Source organism: Oreochromis aureus, linkage group 3 (genome assembly GCF_013358895.1).
Source record: "Oreochromis aureus strain Israel breed Guangdong linkage group 3, ZZ_aureus, whole genome shotgun sequence".
In the NCBI taxonomy this organism is placed as follows: domain Eukaryota; kingdom Metazoa; phylum Chordata; class Actinopteri; order Cichliformes; family Cichlidae; genus Oreochromis; species Oreochromis aureus.
The window spans coordinates 56,010,583-56,026,814 of NC_052944.1; the positions used below are offsets into that span (position 1 = coordinate 56,010,583).

General features: G+C 38.1%; 1 protein-coding gene across 1 annotated transcript; it reads right to left on the reverse strand.

Annotated features, from left to right (window-relative positions):
• Positions 1-1,473: 1,473 nt before the first annotated feature.
• On the reverse strand, positions 1,474-14,798 carry LOC116310817 (tripartite motif-containing protein 2-like). The gene is made up of 13 exons (XM_031727721.2): positions 14,677-14,798; positions 13,022-13,170; positions 11,649-11,829; positions 10,186-10,445; positions 9,531-9,669; positions 9,250-9,435; positions 8,404-8,599; positions 7,250-7,353; positions 7,001-7,168; positions 6,705-6,873; positions 5,370-5,440; positions 5,094-5,234; positions 1,474-5,001 (listed from the first exon to the last, which is right to left on the reverse strand). Exons 1-13 carry the CDS (start codon positions 14,773-14,775, stop codon positions 4,849-4,851), a joined length of 2,016 nt encoding a protein of 671 aa, XP_031583581.1. The 5' UTR covers positions 14,776-14,798; the 3' UTR covers positions 1,474-4,848.
• Positions 14,799-16,232: the final 1,434 nt, after the last annotated feature.

The window sequence follows — 16,232 nt, forward strand, 5'->3', positions numbered from 1 at the left end:
TGCCCGTAGACATTGCCTGATGAGTGCTAATGACTAAATAGAGTGCACCTGTGTGTAATCTAATGTCAGCACAAATACAGCTGCTCTGTGACGGCCTCAGAGGTTGTCTAAGAGAATATTGGGAGCAACAACACCATGAAGTCCAAAGAACACACCAGACAGGTCAGGGATAAAGTTATTGAGAAATTTAAAGCAGGCTTAGGCTACAAAAGATTTCCCAAGCCTTGAACATCCCACGGAGCACTGTTCAAGCCATCATTCAGAAATGGAAGGAGTATGGCACAACTGTAAACCTACCAAGACAAGGCCGTCCACCTAAACTCACAGGCCGAACAAGGAGAGCGCTGATCAGAAATGCAGCCAAGAGGCCCATGGTGACTCTGGACGAGCTGCAGAGATATACAGCTCAGGCGGGGGAATCTGTCCATAGGACAACTATTAGTCGTGCACTGCACAAAGTTGGCCTTTATGGAAGAGTGGCAAGAAGAAAGCCATTGTTAACAGAAAACCATAAGAAGTCCTGTTTGCAGTTTGCCACAAGCCATGTGGGGGACAGCAAACATGTGGAAGAAGGTCCTCTGCTCAGATGAGACCAAAATGGAACTTTTTGGCCAAAATGCAAAACGCTATGTGTGGCAGAAAACTACCACTGCACATCACTCTGAACACACCATCCCCACTGTCAAATATGGTGGTGGCAGCATCATGCTCTGGGGGTGCTTCTCTTCAGCAAGGACAGGGAAGCTGGTCAGAGTTGATGGGAAGATGGATGGAGCCAAATACAGGGCAATCTTGGAAGAAAACCTCTTGGGAGTCTGCAAAAGACTTGAGACTGGGGCGGAGGTTCACCTTCCAGCAGGACAACGACGCTAAACATAAAGCCAGGGCAACAATGGAATGGTTTAAAACAAAACATATCCATGTGTTAGAATGGCCCAGTCAAAGTCCAGATCTAAATCCAATCAAGAATCTGTGGCAAGATCTGAAAACTGCTGTTCACAAACGCTGTCCATCTAATCTGACTGAGCTGGAGCTGTTTTGCAAAGAAGAATGGGCAAGGATTTCAGTCTCTAGATGTGCACAGCTGGTAGAGACATACCCTAAAAGACTGGCAGCTGTAATTGCAGCAAAAGGTGGTTCTACAAAGTATTGACTCAGGGGGCTGAATAATTACGCACACCCCACTTTGCAGTTATTTATTTGTAAAAAATGTTTGGAATCATGTATGATTTTCGTTCCACTTCTCACGTGTACACCACTTTGTATTGGTCTTTCACGTGGAATTCCAATAACATTGATTCATGTTTGTGGCTGTAATGTGACAAAATGTGGAAAAGTTCAAGGGGGCCGAATACTTTTGCAAGGCACTGTAGATGGTAAATTAGTTGACATTGTTCACATTTTGGACAAAACCAAGCCATAGTAACAGCTGCTATTCAGTAGTCAATGCTTTATTTTCAGTGTTGAGTGTATGTGGATATTAAGTCATAGCCCATAACAGTAAACAGACATGACAGCAGTTACAGAGCGAGAAAGACCTTGAAAGTGACACTGTATGAAAGCGATCAGTATTTTGAAAGCTGTCTTCTAAAACACCATAATAGGATTGCAGGAAAAAAAAAGTCAAACCAGTGCAATACACAATGCTGTTGCATTTTCTGCTAAAAATCTTACACGTAAAACACCCACATTTGTACATATGTGCAATGGCATTTTTTATTTTTTATTTTTCAGGATTCCAAAAGAAAATGTGCAATGGTTGTGTCGGCTACAAATGAGCTGTTTGTGTCTGAAATTCTAATTAAATCTTGTTTACTGTATTTTTCCAAAACGATCATCACATCAAAATTACTGAGAAGGCAATTCTACCAGATCAAACAACATTCATATGCAATACCAACATTAAGGCTCAATATCCAGTAAACAAAGCCCAGGTTACATTAGGAAACACAGTCGGATTTCTTTAAAACAATCAATAGTACCAACAAATCAAAACATCTTATTTCAAGTTGATGAGCAAAATCTGACACTTAGCAGCATTACAGGATGCTTATGTTAGAAAATATAGTCTCAACAAATCCATGAACTGACAAACGAGGAGATGCCAAACTTTTTTTTACTGGACTGAATAATAATTACTGTCATTGTATTGAAGATGAAGTTGTTTCATTGTTATTAAAAGTGATTTTGTTGTTTCTATGTGAAAAAATGATCAACATTCAACATCAAACTGAGGGCTACAAACAAGTCAAAATTAATAAGTTAGCTTGTAATCAGTTATGTAAGAAACAAGCAGTATTAGCCATTTAAAGCTAATGTTTTTATAAGGTTGGTCATTGCACTGCACTGTTTTTACAACTAACTTATTAGTTTTGAGTTAAAAGTGTTGTTGATCCCAAAATGAGTTGCTAATGAGCTGTTTTTGCTAACTGACAAGCTTGATTTTTTAATTTAACAAAAAATTAAAAAAAAAAAAAAAAAAAAAACTAAGGAAACTTCACAAAATATTAACAGCAGTTCTAATCCCAGTCCCATTTCAATACAGCCTAAAGACTGAAATGTCAAATAAGTAGAAATGCAACGGGCACTTATGAATTTAAATGCACATGGTGTAACACAATCGAATGGCAAGGTGAAAATAACTAATTAGATAAATAAATAATAAATAAGCAATAAATAGAAGTAGTAAAATATATAACTTAGAGAATCTCTGACCAACTGTGAACATAATGATGAGTTTCTTAATTCCTGTTTCAGTAAAAACTAAATGTGTAAGTAATTGATGTGATGCCACTTAAACTACCACAATCAACAAAGAAGTTTGCAGTATATTAATATTCCCCAACTCATTGCAGATGGAAATAACATAAATTCTTGTCTTGCCTATTCAACAATTTATGTAAATGCTTTGTAGTTTCATTATTACTGGCATATAGCACTTTTCCGAATGTAAATGGCTAATGCTTGAGACTTTAACATTACTTTAAATATACTTTACTGACGTTACTGTAAATTGTCTTTTAGCTTAGACTTGTAAAATGGGAGCTCACGGTAGATGTCTGATATGTTTGATGTCAACAGTTACATAACAACAGAGGCATGCTTCTAGAACACTGAGGTATTCTCTTTTTTGACAGAATATGTGGAATTTTACAAGCGGGCAACAGCAGTTTTTCAGAATTCTTAAAGCATTCTTGTATCCTTGTCAATAAGGAAGAATGAATAGAGACATTCTAGAATTCCTTCCCCCAAATTCTGATATTTTGTTGCCATGGTGACAAGCATAGAGAAATATGTAAAAATAGGGCATTTCAACAGCAGGACATAGCGAGGAGTTCTAGGGAGCACATTAAATGTAAATGCAGCAACCATCCTGGTCCCCTTCATTGTTGTCACTGTTGTTGTTGTTTTGATCTCATGGGACATCAGTTCTGTTAACTTATGCGTTGTGAATTGGTATCACAGACCTTGACATTGTAAAACGGGTTTGTTCACATCATAAAATCAGTTGATCCTACAATGCAATGGAAACACAATGGCTCAAAGGGCTCATGAGGGCACCAGACCTGCAAATGTTCCTGCAAAAGACGGCTGCTGTTACTGATTCCAAATATGTTGATTACAGCTTATGCAATATTATTAAACGTATCTTCACAAATATATAGGATAAATTTTTCACTTTTTTCTCATTGCAACAGATTTATCAGGAAAAAATATCTGAACACTCAAACCAAGCATAGACACACAACGCTTCTTGTCAAATCAAGTCAATCAGTCATTAATTCAGACAGTCAGAATTAGAGCCAAGCAATCATTTCTAATAATGAATCTATTACCTAAGATTTGTAAAGAATACTGTTATATGGGATCAAAATAACATTCCATGTTCAAACAATCCTAATGTACAAACAATGCACTTTGGGCTAAAAGTGGTCTATGTCTTATAAATTTGGAAATTTTTTTTGTCATATTTACAAATAAAATCTTGTATGCTTCAGCACATCTGCAGTCCTCTCCAGCTGGGCTAGCTTTAAGTTAAGTGCTTTGCTCAAGGGCTGTTAAAGTGTGGCACTAAATCCACAGTGGAAGTCTCTAATTATGTAATGGAATTGGAAGACATAGGTCTCTTTTAGCTCATAAGCAATTATTTTGTGTATTACATACAGCACAAGAAGGCAGAACATTAGAAAACTTTCAGTCTTTCAATTCATTCTCTCCACATTATTTCCATTATGTCCCTTTGTGTCCATATTAATGCCTTTGCTTCTTTTTATGTCTCATTGACCACATCATAAATTTAGTAAGCAGTTGTTTCTGAAGAAATCATTATCATCTCTCTTGCAGCCTTTGTTTGGTTTTAGTTTTTTAATATTATTATCTAAAGCTTTCCTCATTAGCCCATTTATAGACACTGAACCTCTCAAATTTGACATCTCTGAACCAGTATTGCATAACTTTTATCTACATCCCATTCTTCAATGTCTGTATGACAGCTGGAAATTATTGAGATTTTCACTTGAGCCTATCTTAAACCCTCTTGAGACTCGTCTGCTATCAATGTTTTGTTTTATTTTTATTTTTTTATGATCTTACCTAATAATAATCACCAAAAACATTCAAATTAGGTATTTCCCTCATGAGTTCTGGTTGAAACCCAGAATGGGAACTGAGCACTTTTTCTTTGACTTTTTCATCCCTTCTATCCCATTTTCCACATTCACAGGGAGCAGTTAGAGGCTCATGCAGTAATTCATATTATTTGACAGTGCTCACTCTGTCGCTTCGTTTAAACCATCAACTTGTCTACCGCGTCCACGTCACCATCCCCCATCATCATGCAAGCCTCCATCATTGTAGGTAGCGGTAGACTTTAAAGCAATGATTGCCAGAGTCAGCCACTACAACGTGTCCGTCTGAAGTCAGAGCCAGACCTTGGGGTCCATAAAGAGGGTCTGCTGATGTGTTGATATAGGACAGGAAGGAGCCACTGCCATCAAACACCTGGAAATGTCGAAGATATGTATTATTTATATATAAAAAACTTACACAGTAGGGCTTATATATAAAAGTTTGACCATATATAAATGTTTTACCTGTATTCTGCTATTGCCCCAATCAGCTACAATGATGTTCCCATTAATATCCACCGCTACACCAGTGGGAGCATTGAACTGGCCGTTTCCTTCACCATTTGAACCAAATTTCAATACAAGCTCTCCTTCAAGCGTGAAAACCTGACCAGAGAAATAATGATAAAGATATATTATTTTAAATCCTCTGAAAGCATCCTTGGACTTGACATGAAATATTTGCTTGTTTACCATAAAATTACACTAAAACTATCCTTTAAGCTCAGTAAAATGCTGTACCTTAACAGAGTGGTTATGGAAGTCTGTCACAATGATTTCATTGTTTTTGTTCACTGCTGCAAAGTGGGGACCTTTAGGAAAGAAATACAGGAACAAAGAAATAGGTTGTACATTGTACAACGAACAATGTATTTTCAATTAGCTTCAGCCTCTTTTAACATTTTCAATTCGCAAGTATTTTAGAGAAAGGTAATACTGGTATTTGTCTATCTGAATAGTTCTTGAAGTCTGTTAGAATGATTGGGGAAAAAGAAAAGAAAAAACAAAATGTACAATATTTTACAGTTAAAGGTTGGGGTCGTCAAGTGATTTAAATGTCATTCGGTTAAACTTTAAACAGAATTTCAAATGCACTCAGTTCTTAAATCAATTTTCAGACTTAGCAAGTTAATTATTCAACTGTCAACCATCACCTAAGTACTTTTATTAGCGCACGTAAACCTTCTGAGGTCATCAGTGATAACTACAACCCTAGCCTCAAAGCCTGGGACAAACAAGAAATTCAAGTTAAAATGTTGTTTGTTCCCTTATTGCCAAAAGTTGGGGGGTAAATGTTTCAACCCTCTCAGATCTAAGCCATCAGTGGTGATTGTCCCAATTCTTAACTTTTAGGACGTATCATTTTCATTGTTTTGGCAGTCAGGGGACAAAAGGGTACGCAATCTAATTGCTCTAACTATTTACATTTCTTATACTTTGTGCTGGTCACCAAAACATGGGGTTAGGGCAGTTAGTACTGCTTTCATTACCAGTGATGACTCAGACCTCATGGGGTTAAAAACATCAATGTTTCCTATATATCAGAACCAGACACGGAGAAGCTGCATTCAGCTTTTATGCTCCTTATATCTGGAACAAACTCCCAGAAAGCCTCAGATCAGCTGAAACACTCAGTTTATTTAAAACCAGGTTGAAGACTCACCTATTCTCAGCTGCATTTGAATAAAGCACCAAATCCACACTTAAGTTTAAATTTCAAAACCTACTTTTTAACTACTGATTTTATATACTGTTTTGTTTGTTTGTTTGTTTGTTTGTTTGCTTGTTTTAATTAATTTTAAATCGTGCTTTTTATTTGTTTTTGTTTTTAATGTCTCTGTAAAGCACTTTGAATCACCTTGTTGTTGAATTGTGCTATATAAATAAACTTGCCTTGCCTTGCCTATAGTACAAACTTTTTAAAGAGTCGTTAATCTCAAGACAATCCAGAATCAAACATTTTCTCTTCATATATTTGCCTTTTCTTCTTTATATATATTTATTCTTTAATTCACAGCCCATAGTAGATTTTTGGGAATTAAATTACGTGAAATAATATAATTTAGTCCACATTACCTGCAAACTGCTTGTCACCATTGCCCCGGCTTCCAAACTTGGTAATAAGCTTTCCAGTCAGCTGAAAGATGAAGACAGTACAAGCTTTGTTGTCAACCACAATAACATGACCGTTTTGGTCCACAGACACGCCCTTTGGTCCCATGAGTCTTCCGGAGCCAAGTTTTGCCTGGTGAACAACAAATACAAACAATAAGATTGCTGCATAGATCAACAACACAGAAAACATTAGAATGAGCGTTTGCTCGCAATAAAGTACAATACCCCTTCAACTCCAGACATATCAGCACACATACCTTGAATTTGCCCTCACAGGAGAAAATGCTGACCCACTTATTGTCATAGTCAGCAATGATGATGTCACCACTGGGGTGCACGGCTACACCAGTTGGGCGCTGTAGCTGACCTGGCGATCGTCCCCGCACTCCAAAACGACTCTTGAATTCTCCCTCATTGGTGAAAATCTGGACATATATACATTGTTTAACCAACACAAATTTGGGCTTTTTTAATGAACCCTGCAGCTTTTCAGAGACAGGCCATACCTGGACACACTGATTGTTGCTGTCAGCGATCAGTATCCTACCATTGGAAGAGGCAGCTACTCCTTGAAGATTGGTGAACTCTCCTTTATTCCTTCCCTTTGTTCCTGAATAGTGCAAAATATGATTTTAAATTCCATTATATAGAGAAATTTCTTTCAGCTACCACTGAGGCACTAACCTTTGGCATGAAGCTTCAATTTGACTTCAAGTTTCCTTGAACATACATTTGGACTAGACCTACCCCCTCAAGCACAAAATACCCATGGATTTTGTTTTTTTGTTTTATAAAGAAGCCCCCTTTGTGTAAATTTTGTTGAAAGTGAAAGGTGAAAATTCATTTTCAAGTTTTTTTCATGTTTTCTTTTTGTCTTTCTGACTTTGTAGAAAGACTTTCTATGGAAGACCATTTCACATTTACCTACCTTTTGAACGAGTTGATTAGAGGTCTAAAAGACATCTGAGTGGAGTATCATTATCAAGACTAAAACTGGGCATTTCACCTTTATCATTTTAGCTGAATATCAAAGTAATCTTGAACATGTTTTCAACAACTTTTTGCTTGTTGAATTGGTGGGATTATACAGGGAGGCAAATTTTTTATGTAGTTTTGAAAATCAGGGCACTGTATGATGATGTTAACTGTCCCAAACCCTGTCCTTTTTGTTCCACTGACTTTGTTTTTTTTTTATGGAAAGATTCATATTGTCTTTTTCTTGCTATTACAAATGAATTTTGATTATTCTAAAACAATAATTTTCATATGTGTGGTGCAATTCTAGAACAAATTTAAGGTAGGAGAATCTAAGATTAGCTGTAATGTCAAAGATTAGAGTTATTCTGACACAAGTCCCATCATACTTGTGTGCTAAAACAATTTGGTGAATCTGAGCTTTTAAAATTCACAATGGCATTACTTTAGTCCCTTCATAAACTTTAGCATGAAATAAGTAACAGACACTGGAATCAGCCAGATGAAAATTCCACCATGGTGGAAAAAATGACTCATATGATGGGGAGAAGTAAGCCTACATTGATTGAAGCATTAAAATGACCTTTCGTTGTCACAAAAATGAGGATATACTAGCTTTAAATAAGCAGGTGTACAATATCCTAGTCTGTCTGCACAATTCCTTTCTTCCAGGTAAATGTCTCACCGATCCTAAAAATGAGGTCATCCTCAATGGGGTTCTGAGTTTTGCGCCTTGGGGTACCAAGGGCACTGCTAGCCCTCTTTGAGCCTTTCTTCTTCTGACCAGGTGACTTTCCTCGTCTCTTTGCTCCTTCAGAGGACCCAGTGGACGGCGTAGCATTGGCAGCTGAGTTGGTTGCCGTTGTTGTAGAGGGAGAAACCTGGAGAGACAGAAAAAAGGGAAACACATTACACAGTAACTATGAAGTTTATATGGTTTTTGTTTGGAAAGCTTCCTGCATCTTTTGCCAAAGTCAATGAATTGATGAATGTAGGGTAAGCTCAATCAAATAAATTTAGGTTTTCAAGTTTAATGTCAATGGACTAAATGCTTGAGTTGTGTTGCTTGAATCATTGTTGCTCAAGAGCTTTGACCTTCAAAAGACAAGCAAAACATTACAATATGACAATATGAGCTTTTCTGTGTTGTGTGATGAAATCAGCACAAAGTTTTGCAGTGAGATTGGACATACTTGAATATCAGTTTCGTTTGATGAGAAGAGGATTAACAAGCTCTTAGATCCAGGTAAAACTATTTGACTAGGCCTTCATAGCAATAATTAAAAATATCTTGTGAGTGTCAGATCCCTTTCAGTAATGTCATAAGCTGATGCGTCAGGGCACAGATGCTGAAGGACACTTTGGACATCAATGAGCCGTGCCATTGGCTATGACAAAATAGCACTGGTTGACACCCCAAGGACAAGTTTGGGCTGTTGGTGTATATCACATTTGACATTAAAGGAATTTAGACATTATTTGACAAACGGACAGTAGAAATGTACTAATATTGAAAGAAAGATCCACCTACGTCTAGTTCAGCCTCTAGAGTCTTGGTGACAGTCAGTTTGAAGGGACTTCCTTTGATGTGCTGGTCATACAAACGGAGAGCCAGTGAGAAGTCACCCTCCTTTGGCACCGTGTACACAAATTCATAAGTCCCGTTCTTGTGGTCCACTATCTCACCATCTACTATGCTGCCGTCTGGTGTGAATACCTGCATGAACACATGATCATGTTTTGTCACTGTTTGTATTGAAGTGTGAACACAGAGTAGTACTTAATTTTAAGGAGTTTGGGTGTAGAATAAACCTCAGCAGAGAGGATCGCATTTCCACTCTTGCAGGCTCCCCCTGACTTGTCTCTTGTTACAATGGTAACCGAGGCAGGATGCCCAACAATGCATTGCTCAAGACCTGCACCCATGGCTTCGCTCTGGCTTGCCACCGCACTGAGGACGAGAAGAAAGACGAGTGTTAATGAAATTGCATTAAATCCAAAACCACAGGGTTGAATGTTTTTGCTCAACATTGAAATGCCCCCAAACCCCATGCTCTTAGAGATGGGGGATTTCTATGATGCACTGAATGTTTCTGTGTTTTTTTTTCACTCACCTTTTTCATTCACTGTAGGTTTATACACCGCTCTGCATATAATCTCTGGCTCTCTACCACAGCGTGTATTTTCTTATCTTTCTCCTTTCACCTCAAACCAGTTGTAGCAGATGGCCGACCCTCCCTAAGCCTGCTTCTGCTAGTGGTTTCTTCCTGTTAAAAGGCAGTTTTTCCTTCCCACCATTGGTGGAGTGCTTGCTCATAGGAGACCATCTGAATTTAGGGGGTTTTCTGTTTTCTCTGTATTATTGTAGGGTCTTTACTTTACAATACAAATTGCTTTAAGGTAGCTGTTGTTGTGATGTAGCATTAAATAAATAAAACTGAGGTGAAATTGTTTAGAATTGTCTCACCTGGTTGTGACAATAGTCCCCAGGTTGTGTATGGACTTCCTTAACCCATCTGTCTCCATCACCAGATCCAGCTGGTCATTCTCTTCCGGCTGGCATGGCAAACCAAGACCAGCAAGCTCACCCAGCCTCTCCCACAGCTCTCGCTCCACCTGCAGGCTCGCCACACAGGGTTCTCCAGCCAGAGCCTCCTCTGCCTGGGTACAGGTGGCTGTGATGTCCCCTTCTCCCCGTAGAAGACTGTCTATCTGGGCTTGGAGAACCTGGAGACAGAAAAAGAAAAATTTCATAAGACAGTTTCAGACTAGGGATGGGTATCGAAAACCGGTTCTTGTTGAGAACCGGTTCCCACTGTTTCAATTCCTTGGAATCGTTTGCCATTTTTGCAAACGATTCCCTTAATTGATTCAGTCGCCCGAATGACGTCACCACGTTGCGGAGCGTCGGAGCGTACCTGGCAGGAAACACGGCGCCTAAGCGGCTCAAACGCTCAAAAGTTTGGTTATACTTTACCAGAACGGATGACAACAGGGCAACTTGCAATACTTGCAAAGTAGATATTTCATTTAAGGGAGGAAACACTACGAATATGCAAAAGCATTTGCTCACAAAACACGCGATGAACTTAAATGAATGTCGTGTTTTTAATTCCGCTCCGGACTCGTGAATCTCAACCCAGCAGCAGTGGTAACGTTTGCACGTCATCTCCCGTTAATGCGGCAGGTAAATAATCAACTAACAGTGCATATTATGTTAGCGCGATCTGCTTTATTACAAAACCTGCCATTACTGTGCATTTAGGTGACCATGATGAGAGAGACAGACAGAGTCTGGCTGGCGCTCGCTGGCAGTTGTCGCTGCAGTCCACCGGTAGCGTCGGTAGACCTTTTCAGGCCCGAATGTCACCGAGCAGTGATTAAGTTTGTGGTCAAAACCTTGCAGCCATTTGCCACAGCAGATGGTAAGTGAATGTGTTTAATTGTAGGCAGGGACATTACTGGATATTCTTGTGTAATTGCTACAGAATAATTTATGTTATACTTTGTTATTGCTACAGAAGAATATTTATTTTATTATTTTACATTTACAATTTTCCCCGGGGACCCTGTGACACCCCATTGAAGAGCCATAGGCTGGATCTCTTAAGATCTCACTGTTGGGTTTATAAGGCCATGTTACTCCTAAATTTCTATCTTGTTCAGAGAGAAGATATAAAACAAAATTCTAAGCTAATCGACCTTAGTGTTCTCCTTTTTAAAAATAAGAATCGATAAGAGAATCGATAAAGAATCGAATCGTTAAACAGAATCGAAAATGGAATCGGAATCGTTAAAATCTTATCAATACCCATCCCTATTTCAGACTTGTTTTATTTGATGTGTTTTATTTAAAGAAGTATCCCAGTGACTGAAGAGGTTGTACTTTTTCCAAAGAATCAAAGGAAAAATTAAACAAACTCTGTTCACCTTCTGTTTGAGTCCGTATGTAACTTCCAGCTCCATCAGCAGTACACTCTTTCGAACATCCAGCTGCTTGTGTAAGTCCTCGAAGCTTGATTGAATGTCCTCTTCAATGGAAGCCCTCTGATTGGTCAGCTGCTGGAGGATCTCTTTAACAAAGGACAGTACATCTGAAATCTGAGGGAGTCTAGAGAGGACAGGTACAAAAGAGAAAGGCTGTTACACATCTAATTTGCAAAACAACAATAGCAAGCTTTCTTTATGCTACATTTATGTTGTTAAATATTTACATATGAAACCTGTATTTTTAATTGAGAAAAATTAATAACATGTTATTGTTAGTGTCAAGCTTTTACAGCCTGGTAAATCATTTCATCCTTGTCCTGTATTTTGCTCACTGTCCACCAGATGTCAGCATCTCCTCTTTCCTCCATTCACTGTCTATTAATAGTTACTCGTGATTGAGTTATATTAGGTGCATTATTCTTTAACTGAATATGTCATTTGTCATGCCACTTGTTCTCCACAGCAAATACATTTGTACCTGTTGGAGCTATAAGAATTAAATGCTATCAGATGATTTGTATTTTTATTTATTCCAATTTTTGCAAAGGTAAAACTTTGACTTTTAATATTTTAAGTGCATTTTGTATGTGGGACCTACACTTACTACTCCCTGCTTACTATAATTCCATACATGAGTGGATGGGCATGGTATTCACTAGAAATACTTAGTAACTTCTTTAACTTTCTACTCTCGCCCGTATGTATTTTAAGAAATCTTTCACCTATCTTATTCCCACAGTAGCATTTGCAGCATTGTACACTGCTAATTCAACAATTCTCTGCAGGTCTGGTACCCATCTGTTCTTCATTTTTCTCAAGAACCATTCATCCAATTCTCTTCAAACTTACATAAACATTTATTTAACCAAATAATGGAATTGCAGAGATTATTATTTGTCTATCTTGAGAAAAGTCCTGGGCCCAGAACACTCTCACGCATCTATTATTTTCTTTAAAAAATGTGAGGCATTTAGGGAACATCTGTGAATTGCTGCAACAAACACTATTAAATGAAGCTTGGTAAATGAGAGAGCCCTCTGCTGGTCTTAGGGAAGTAATAAAAATATATAATATATAAAAATAATAAAATCCTAATAAACGGCAGGAGATATTTATCATTGGCTTACTTCTGCAGTTTATAATATTAAACAAAGTAATTCAGCATTAGAGTTTTGGGGTTTTTTGTGTGTGTTTTTGTTGATAAATAGAAATAGCACCACTGCACAATGCTATAACATAAGGGTTTGTTGGGGGCACAGATTAATGGACTGAATATAGTTTATTAATGTTGTACCAGGTATTTCAACCTGTACCTGTCCTGAACAGCACCCAGTCTTTCCTGCAGGTTGTTGCGGTGCTGCTCGAGGGCCTGGCTGAGGGCCACCTTAGGGTGCTCTGCATGGTCGGGAAGACAGTCCTCACACAGTGCGCACTTGCAGGCAGAGCAGTACAAGTCAGCAACCTGCAAATGGAAAGGTTTGCATGGGGGGAGGAAAGAGGAGAGAGAAGATACACTCTGAGAAAAACTTAAGACTTAAATGCACCATGATAGCCTAGATATATTTAAAATGCAGGCTTTAGTTTAGTCTCATTGTTGTACAGTTGCTAGTCATTAACTGGATTAAATAGGAACAACATATAGATAACACAGATCAGGCTTTGGGCTTACACTTTAAAGTTTAATGTTGAGAATCATAACTTGCTCATATCTGTCCTATAAACTTATGTTTTTGCAAACATCATATTACTTAACAGCGCACCATTTTATTTTCCAGAGTCTTGTCATAGTAGTCAGTGCTACTGTCCAAGAAACAGCACCACACATACCAGCTAAAAAAAAATTGCAACTTTTTAAAGGTTAAAAGTTTGTGGATAACCTGCGATACCTAATGAGCTACAGCCACCCAGTCTTTTACAGTCCAGTCTTTACCAGTCTTTGGTAATTGGTTCAATTTGTTTGTCTATCTGGCCAACTTTTAGCAGTCTAGTTTTCAAAATATCATTTTAAAATTTTGTCTGATGGTAGGTACAAATAAAGGCTTAAGCTGAATAATTTTGCTGAAAATCACATCAAGGTCACAACAAAAGTGAAAATCAGTAAAAACTTTATATTAACCCAATTTTTTTTATGGCTCATCTTCAAACTTTACAAGAATATACTCGGCCTTGGGCGACATGAGTACCCAGAAATGCTCAGCATTTGACATTTGCCTTGATTGTTAGTGTCAAAGGTCAAAATTGACATAGAAGAAAAGATTTAAAGAAACTATATTGAGTATCTCCCAAAAGATTGATTCTGTTCATTTGGATATAACAATCAACCTTTGGGATTTACTTATTTGGATGATTGAGCATGCATTGTATATGAATATGTTAAAATTTCAAGTTTTTAGATTTAAAAAAACAATGATTTTAACCAATTCTGCTCCAATCATGGGAGTAAAGGTAATGAAATACATAATTTTAGTATATAATGGTTCAAGGCCATAGGTCAAAGGTCTGGGTCACATGAATCAAGAAAAAGCTTTAGTTTAGTTTAGTTTATATTGGAGCTATATGGGTTGAATATAAAAATAAATATGGATTATAATATGGAGGTCAAGCGTGAACATTGTATGGTATTGGAAAACTTCTGGTTTCCATTTGTAGTTGCATTGACTACCACCGATCATGTTTCAGCAGGCTTTGGTTGCATGCAGCTAAACAGTCTGTGTGGAGGGTAGAATAGGAAGTAACCTGTCCAGATACCTATTGGTTACACCAGAAACCCTCAAAAGCTGGCTTTGTGCCCATAGAGGGTAGATCAAAGACAATGGTTAACAGAAAGTTTTGTTCTTAGCCAACTGAAATTGACTTCCAAGGTTTGAGCTAATTTTGGCTTTGACTCATATGTGGACAAGTTTTTGCTTTCTTTCATTTCACATTTAATATGTAGTTTAGTACATTTGCATACCTACTGGATACCTACCTTCCCTGCATGTTGTGGGCAGGCGTTTTTGCCGGGCGGAGCCTCCAGGACAGTGCACTCCTCACTGCTGCTATCTGGGGAGTGTTGGTGGGCCTCCATCTGCAAGTGGCAGCCTGGTGAGGGTAAACCTCCAAACACACCCCTGTTTCCACTCTGCAGCCAGGGGAAGGGGCTCTATGTTTGGATACAAGGTTCCAGATGTATTTGAACTGTTTGTTTTTGTAAGCACCTTGTCTCACCCTTTTATTCCATTATGTATTCAACAGAAAAGGATCAAATTTTCATATGAACTCCTTGTGATAACTCTTGGTGGATGCTAGATCTCTGGAAAAGCATGTCAACATTTCACCTCCAGAAAAGAATGCCAGAAATCCAGATGCAGGTTTGTTTTTTCTGTAATTTCAGGGTACAGTAATCCAGGCTAGTGAGCTTGTAGTCAATGAAACTTTGGCATATGTTATTCCACTAATGGTGAAAAGAGTGTCCAGGTATCCACATTTAAGTAAGTATCCCATTTAAAACATCGTTCTGCTTCCATGTGATGTTTCTTCAAGCACATAAACCAAGACAATTATAGTGAATGAAAGTGGTCAATCCTCTTTAGGTCTGATTGGGTGAAAAGCAATAAACTATGGTGTTAATTTGATTCACATAGGGTTCAAGCTGAAGGCAGATCACACTGTGTCCTGCAGAAACGAGACAGAGAGAGGAATGGGAATTAGTTGGAAAAGCAGATAAACATGGAGAGAGAAAAGAGGTTTTATACTTAAGCATCTAACTCTTGACTGTGTTCCTTCATACTTTGTCATTTTGCCTTTGTCTCAGTCTTAAGATGAAGTGTTATCAGGTAGATTAAATGTAATTACTAAATGTGGGTCATAGTACCTCAAACTGTCACTAAATAAAAAACCCTTTATGGCACTGGGAAACCTGTATTTCCATGGGTAATGAGTGTGCAATGCCCTGTAAGATATTTTCTTAGGTATTCACGGAGTCACAAAGTCTTGCAGTTACTTGACCAAGTGTCATGTATGAGTTTCCCTCTGAATGAACTTCCCAATGATCTGCTTTTACTGGCCATATGGAGCTGAGGTGTTTAGGTTACGGTCTGTAAACACGCCATAGGACGTAGCAAATTCGGTCAGAAAGAAAGAAAGTAATTTAAAGAAATTATGTTATTATTTCTCGCACTCTCAAAGTTTCTTTTCTATATTTTGATTTCAGGAAATTTATGTAATCACAAGGAACAGCACAGAGTGCTTTTCTTTTAAAGAGAACCAAGCACCAATCGCCACGGCTTACATAACGTAAGAACATAAGTTCCAAAAACTGCAGTTCCTCCAGTGGCCACTTGAGGCTGTCTCCATATGAGAGCTAAATTACCATCCTGGTCCCTCCCTTTCAAAGCATTTTTAATGCACTTATCTGACATATAACAGGACTTTTGAAGAATCGCCTTTCCAATCAGTTTTGGCTAGCTGACTGACAATAATAAAGGCTAGTGAGCTTGTAGTCAATGAAACTTGGCATATGATGTTCCATTATATTCACTGAAC

Excerpts from the sequence above, each read along its gene's own strand:
- LOC116310817 (XM_031727721.2), bottom strand. The coding sequence starts at position 14,775 with ATGGAGGCCCACCAACACTCCCCAGATAGCAGCAGTGAGGAGTGCACT. Across the intron at positions 7,354-8,403 it reads TGACCTCATTTTTAGGATCG|GAACAAAGGGAAGGAATAAA; the intron begins GTGAGACATTTA and ends TGCACTATTCAG. Across the intron at positions 6,874-7,000 it reads CCTGTGAGGGCAAATTCAAG|GCAAAACTTGGCTCCGGAAG; the intron begins GTATGTGTGCTG and ends GTTGTTCACCAG.